This window comes from Sander vitreus, chromosome 5, assembly GCF_031162955.1.
Source record: "Sander vitreus isolate 19-12246 chromosome 5, sanVit1, whole genome shotgun sequence".
Classification (NCBI taxonomy): Eukaryota; Metazoa; Chordata; class Actinopteri; order Perciformes; family Percidae; genus Sander; species Sander vitreus.
Genome location: NC_135859.1, coordinates 23,022,838 through 23,030,337, shown reverse-complemented (window position 1 = coordinate 23,030,337; position 7,500 = coordinate 23,022,838). Strand labels below are relative to the sequence as shown.

The following is a 7,500-nucleotide window of genomic DNA, read 5'->3' as shown; positions in this document are numbered from 1 at the left end:
GTAACACATCATACTGTGATGTTTATTCATGCTAATGTGGATGCTGTTCCAGTCAGGATTAATGTGGCCCAGCCCTTCCTCACCTCACACCTGTCCTCTGCAGCCGTGGAAGCATCCAGACCCAATAAGTCACACATGGTTTATTATTATGGCCTCTCTCTGCATCATAAAACACTTAACTGCCCTGCCTTGACTCAGTGCTGCTCATCTATCACACTGACTGACTGACTGAGACTGAGAGTAACATTTTGGCAACATGCAGCTTGGAAACAAGGTGCAAACTTAAACTTTGAGGAGATTAAGCAAAGTTCTACAAAAGTAAATCTTGATAACTATGATCATTACCATATTCATAAGTGTGATACCAGTAATACAGTGACTTATTGCGATCATGTTTGCTATACGTCATCTGGTCAGCAAACAAGCCATTAATAACTCGTGCATACTCCATTTTCATCTAAAAAAAACTTGTTATTCTTTTAAGACTAGGTTTGCAGTCTCATCTTCATAAAACTGGAAGACCATCTTGAGAAAATCACAATTTATCATAAATAACCTGAAAATAAGTCAGAAAATCTAGAGCAAATCAGAGCTGCAACAATAAGTCGATTAATCAATTAGTTAATTGATAGAAAATTAATCTGCAACTATTACGATAATGAAATAATTCGATGCCAGGTTGTCAAATGTGAAAATTTGCTGCTTCTCTTGCTCTTACATTGTAGTAAATTGAATATGTTTGGGTTTCGGACTGTTGATGGCAGTTGATAACATGACCATGTACTATACTGTGATATTTTATAGACCAATAATAATAAGAATAATAGGCAGATTAATTGATAGTTTTTTTTAGATGTAGCCCTAGAACAAACTCAATGTAACGTCTGAGTTACAGAGGAAAGGTCAAAAAGTTATTATTTTCAACAGTTTGCTTGGCAGTGTTTTCTATTTGCACATTTCCATTTATGAAAATTATATTATAATAAAGTTAATTATTATAGCACTTATCAAAATCAACAATTACAAAGTGCTTTGTAAACATAAAACAATACGAATAATCAAGTAACGGTGAAAAATGTAGCTCAAATAGTGAGAACATGATAGGGAAAAATAGCTTCCACTGTTATTTTGTTGGAAAATTTCCACCTTAAAGTTTTTTCACACAGTCTTTGAAAATGTGTCAGAGATGTATTAAATTGAAGTGCGAGGCTTTAATGCAACTACGTCAATATTAAAGAAAAACTGGCTCCATTTGTGTGTTGCAGCTGGAGTATGTCGGCTGGCAGTTAAACCTGCAGATGGCCCAGTCCAGCCAAGCCAGACTGAAGTCTCCCAGTGCTGTCCTCCAACTGGGGCTCCGCAATGAAGACTCTGAGGTGTACACACACACACACACACACACACACACACACACACACACACACACACACACACACACACACACACACACACACACACACACACACACACACACACACACACACAGAGAGAGAGAGAGAGCTCGGTTGCCCATGACCCCCACTCCAACCTTGTGCCAACCTAATACATTAAAATGCATACTGTTTCAAAATGGAGCGTTTGGCTTACAGGGTTGAGTATCCTAGAACCTGGCACAACGATGGTTAGTTAAGGCTCACACTACAAAATGTTGGCTAGCTTCAGTTCTTATTTAAGCTACCCCACACACATTTAGAAGATTAAGGTTTGCTTTTTCAAATGCTTTCTTAGAGTCATGTTGTAATAAGCATTTTCAGAGGTGAACGTGAAGTTTAAAAGCAAGAAACACACACACACACACACACACACACACACACACACACACACAGTATGCGTACATAAACAGTATGCACGCCTGTCATTATCCTTGCTCTGCTTCTCTTACCATTCACACGAACTACATACAAAAAAACCCACATTATCCACTGTAATCAGAGACCAGTTCTGTGTTTATGCCAAATGAGAAGTATCTCCAGTCTGTTCCTCTTTCTTTGCTAATAGACGGTAATCCCACTGGTGTCTGTCTTGACCCAGAGGTAGACGTACATCTGGCTCCAAAGTAACTGAAGTGTAAAGACCAGAGATCAGGGAGCTTGTTATCTGAAACCTCCAGGGTGTATTTGTTCTCTTGAGAGACTTTCACTGTAGCTAGAATTGGACAGTATACATTTTTGGAGGGTTGTATTCTAACTAGCATTGAACTGTATCCATTTATGCATCGTTCAGGCTTATTTACAATATGTTTTAGTCTAGATGTCTGCCTTATTGGCGTTATTAGTGATGCTTAGATATGGTTTGCTTATTTATATTCTTAATACTCAATCTTTGCATATAGATATTAGTGTCAATTTAAAGCAAATCATTTTGGTGCAACATCCCAATGAAGCCTTGTCCTAAATATTTGTATGTATGAAAGGAAAACGCTAAGAAAGATGATACCAATATGGTTTTGACTTTTGAGTTTCCACTGTAGCATTTTCCTGTTCCCATTCATTTTTATTCAGTAGTGCTGTTTGGATCCCAATTAGCTAATGCTATGTAGTTACTCTAATAGCCAAGACCTCATGAGCCTCCCTCACTCATTTCTTGTGTTTCCACTGAGAGAAGGATTGCTCTGTTGCTGTTCTTTTTTCACATTAAATGATTTCCAGCCTGTATGTGATTTGATTGAAATTTCTTTCATCTTGTCTTAATGTTTTGAATCTTCTAATAATCTTAAATATGCCCACGTACTTAGTGAGCTACAATTAATCAAGTGCTGTTGATGTTTTGACATATATTTGAAATACATCGTGCAGATTGTAAATGCTACAAAGGACGGCAATTTTAGTTGTTAGCTGGTTTCTTTTTAAAGCAGTTTTGGTCTCAAAATGGTGGGACTGATTATCCCCCGAGCCTGGATAGTGTTGTTCCAGCTGACTAGTCAAGTGTCTTTCTTGCACGCTGCTTTGTATTCAGTCCCTTGAGAATGCCGGCTCAGTCTAAACGTGGAATTAGGCATGCCATTTTGAAATTGTTGCCGTATTAAATCTGGGCCTATAGGCGTAAGCTATAAAAAAAAAAAAAAAAAAAGTTCTTCTTTAACTTTGTGACTGCGACTGCATTTGGAATTATTCTTTGTTTTGGACTATCTTCTGCTGTGTTTTCCCTAGGCTAGCAGAACAGGCATAAATTTATTTAAATCCACTTACACAATTCCCCTTGTGGGAGGAGATAGCTGGGGGGCTAAAACAAGGCTGGTTAAGAGTGTAGAGGGATCAATTTCACCAAACATTACTGAGCTGTACATCCTCTGGTGAGCTACAGGGGGCACTGTTGTCTCATAGGTTGGAAAGCATCCCTAAAGGGCAGTAAAGTATTGAGAGTAGTGAGAGATGGATAGGATACCTCGTTTAACTTTGTATTAAAGCAGTTTGAGTGTGCACAGTGTTTTAAAAAAAATTTGATTTCCATTGGTGTTTTCAGATTAGAGTTTCCTGACAGTAAGTTTGTTTTCTTCCAAACTCTCTGAGAATTGCTCAGCACAACTTCTGGAATGTCAAAACACTGCGATGACTGAGTAAATTAGCTGGGAATAGAAGTAAATTTCAGCTGCAAGTGTCATACTAATTACAAGGCAGATTTATAACATCCTCACTGCCAACTGTCTAAAAGAGAAGGGAAGACAAAAGTGCAAATAGGAGAAATTAGACAGGGGTCAGGGGAGGGGAGGAGGAAGCAAATATGAAAGCACATAGGGGGTAAAATAATGAAGATGAAGAGGATAAAGGAAAGAAAATGAAAGAATAGAAGAGGAAGGCGAGGGTGGCCGTCTGTATATTATTGATTGCTTGGAACCCAAGTGGAGAGTCAGAGACTCTCCCATCTGACCAGCCTCCTGCTTCATTAACACTCTCCCTGAGGAGGAGGAGGAGGGGGAAGAGGGGGAAGAGGGGGAGGAGGAGGACTGCCAGGGAGCTTCACATGTCCTTCACCAAACAATATTTGGCATACATAATATGTACAGTACAGTGGAGGAGATGTTAGGAGACATATTTGGACGAATGAGGGGAACTGCTTTTTAGGATATTTAGGTTTTTAATTGAAGCATTTATTGTGATGGGAATTTCTTTTATAATATTTCCCCCTCTCCCTCCCAAATGTGGCGACCAACAGCATACATTATTGTATATCACTGTTTCTGCTTCCATGCAACAGTAAGTGTAGAACCCCACCCAGGGGAGCTGCTTTTTCCTTTAAACTGAATTTGTATCGGTTTCAGTGGAAAGTTGCTGTACTGAGGAAGCATTTCAGTACGTCTGCACACAGGTAACTGTCCATACTCCTACCCCTCATAGGATGGGTGGGAATGGCCTCTTTCATTGTAGGTAGGAAATGAGACCTGTTGCTACGCTTGTTTGTTATTTCAAGGATAAACAGCTGAGTCATTAAAATACCTAGGATATTAATATAATATATAATATATATGTATATATATATATGTATGTGTATGTATATATATATATATATATATATGTATATATGTGTATGTATATATATATACATACACACATATATATGAAAAAAGGATCGGACCGTGCATGGGAGGAAGTAGATGAGGATGCAGGGGAAGGTGATAAGAAGGACGAAGCATAGAGGAAAACGGGAATGACAGCAGAGAGATAACAATGGAAGAGGATAAAGAGGAATAGAAGGATTGGGAGGCGAATGAAATAGGTGGAGGAAGTTTGTGTAGATGTCCTTCAATCCATTGTTGTTTATGCAAGGTATGGATTAATGTCAGTTTAGTAGTGGTAATAATAATAAGTAGTATATACTGTATGGGATGTCTCTTCACCTCAGGCAGTTACAGTTGTAGTTACTAATGGTGTGCAGAGTTTCCCATTGTCCAAAACACACACACAACAAAAACACCAAGAATCTGTTATCTTTGTCTTAAGAGAGTTTTTGCTAAGCATGCATCCACACTCTAGATTTAGGTATTTTAACTGCATATACCTTGAAATAGAAGTACACATTCTACCCATTTTAATTCTGAGGTGTGCTCTCTGCAGATGCTTGATCTTTGTGGATGAAGCTGTGCTTGAAGAGAAGCAAGTTAAAAAGCCAATAGGTGTCTCCTTGACACTAAACATGTTGTTGTGCAGCTAATCACTTAATTTATATTTGTGCTGCTTATGCTCTCTTGCTGAATGTATGCCAATTTAAGTATTTCCAACTCTCATGTATTTCTGATGAAGCTACACAGTGTTTAGCAAGCTAACATTTTTGGATGAATGAGCAATGCAGTGAACATGCATTAAGTGGTAATAAGAGAATACTTTTTTGATCAGCTTTTTATTCAGCATAAACATACAACATATAGAAAACAAATAGGCCAGAGAACAATCAAAAAGTAACTAGAAATAAGACAAAAAAGCTGTGTCAGCTTGGGACACGACCCCCTGAATTGGGACACAGCTAAAGATAATAACAGGGACATTATGAAAAATATATAAATGAGCTAAGCGTATGAGCCATTAGTCACATTTCAAATATTTGGCCACAGAATCAGCAGCAAAGCGTTAATAATACATTCAGTTGCACCATTAAATTGTGCAGTAGAAAGCTCCAGGTACAATATTAGTAGTAGTATATTACAGGCAGAAAAGAATAAATTCAGTGTTTGATGGAGAGATAATGAGGAGGCTTTTAATGAGTGGATTTCATATTCTTAGCAGTACAGTTAGCCCAGTCTGTTCTTGTTGTTTTAAAATGCTGCCTAGCATTGACAAATCATTTGGGGGAGGACAGCTATGGTGGTGGGCACCGTCATGGACTACAGTTGACGTTATACTGTAAGAACCACTATGTTCCAGAAATATGCAACAGGCAGGCATCCCATATATCCCCATATCATGTGGAGGAATGAAACAGGGGCTGTCATTGGGCATCATTGGCTGCAAAAGGAGTCATCTAGCTCAGTGGTTCCCAACCTTTTTGGCTTGTAAACGAGATGTAAATGTAGATCAACCCCTCAACAGAGATTACATAGTTCTAATAACTGTGAGCACTTTAAGCAAAGAGTTTGGTTAGTTTAAATAGCTTCTAGAGGCTTGAAGAGGTAAAACTACTAAGCTAAAGCTAAGTATTTTACAAGAAAAAAACAAAGATTCTCCAAAACATAGGGAGCAGATTTTGTTTTAAATTCTTCTCTAACTTGTTGATCATCTTGCGACCCTTTACGTTCTTCTTGTGACTTCTGTGTGTGCTACTCTATGTAAAACACTGTGATGTGCTTGGGGCACTGTGACCGTATGGTAAAGTGCTGGCTCATTCTCTTCTTCTCTCATCTTCTTTTTTAGTCCAAAACATGCAAGTACACACTGACGTTGCTTTGATGAGTCTGAGAGTTGAAATCCCTTGCCAGTCATGGTGTCTCTCTCTCTTTCTGTGTCTCTGTCCTGTGGCATTAGAATGAGCCACTGCTCTGCCGACTAAGAGTAGGGTGACATTCATAATACAGAACATCTACTTGCAAAGGCAGCCACCGCCAATTTCAGTATTCATTGTGGACACGCTAGGCCGCAAAGGCACGGGATAAGAGCAAGTTAGCTAATGTAGCTTCCACATGCTGGCTCAGTCTTCAAAGGATATGTTTAACTGATAGCTTTAGACATACTTGATGAGAATCGATAAGCAAAGCTCTTTCGAGTTTCAAACCGCCAAAGGGACAAATTAACTAAATGCAAGACGAAATCTGAAAAAAACAGATTTTTCTTGTGTTTCTACTATAGCCCTGGAACATTCAATCAAAATTTGCGAGCAAGGACAGCTTTTTCCCACAGCGGGAGTCCTCAGTTTACTTGATAGGACATTAAAGTTGATAGTTGATAATGAACTTGAGAATGACTTTGTAGACTGTTGTGGCATTTTGATTCAAATACTAGCACCCCCTTACTCGTTTCATCTCCAGTCCTCCAGTTTCTAACTTCTCAAATGTTAGGATTCATAGTTTTTGTCTGTTTTGTATAATTTCAAATTGAATAGGTTTGTTTTTTTCACTGTTAGCCAGACAAAATAAGCAATTTAAAGACTTCATTTTAGGCATTTTCACAATTTCTCACATTTTGTAGAATACATTGTCAAGAGTTTAGTTGCAGCCTTACTCCAACTCTTTACATGGAGCGCAGAGGTTAAAGGTCAGGGTCAACACCTCTTAGCTGGTAGATATACAGTGTTTGGCTCCAGGTTATTTCAGCATAGTTTTTTTTTTTTAAGATTATTTTTTTGGGCTTTTCCGCCTTTAATGGACAGGACAGGAGAGAGGGGGGAAGACATGCAGGAAATCGTCACAGGTCAGAGTCGAACCCTGGACCTCTGCGTCGAGGCATAAATGTTCGATGGTGTTTTAAGCCCCCAACGTCTCCTTCCAGGCAGCGCTGTGACCATTGACTTCAAGGCACCTAACCCTAACCTTAACCCTAACCATAACCATTGCCTAATCGACTTCAAGGCACCTAA

General features: G+C 38.8%; 1 protein-coding gene across 1 annotated transcript in view; it reads left to right on the top strand.

Annotated features, from left to right (window-relative positions):
* commd10 (COMM domain containing 10) overlaps window positions 1-7,500 on the top strand; it is a 59,575-nt gene that overhangs the window by 2,586 nt on the left and 49,489 nt on the right. Inside the window, exon 3 of the mRNA XM_078249866.1 lies at window positions 1,266-1,376. Within this exon, the coding sequence (XP_078105992.1) occupies window positions 1,266-1,376 (111 nt within the window). The remainder of the gene's footprint in view (window positions 1-1,265; window positions 1,377-7,500) is intronic.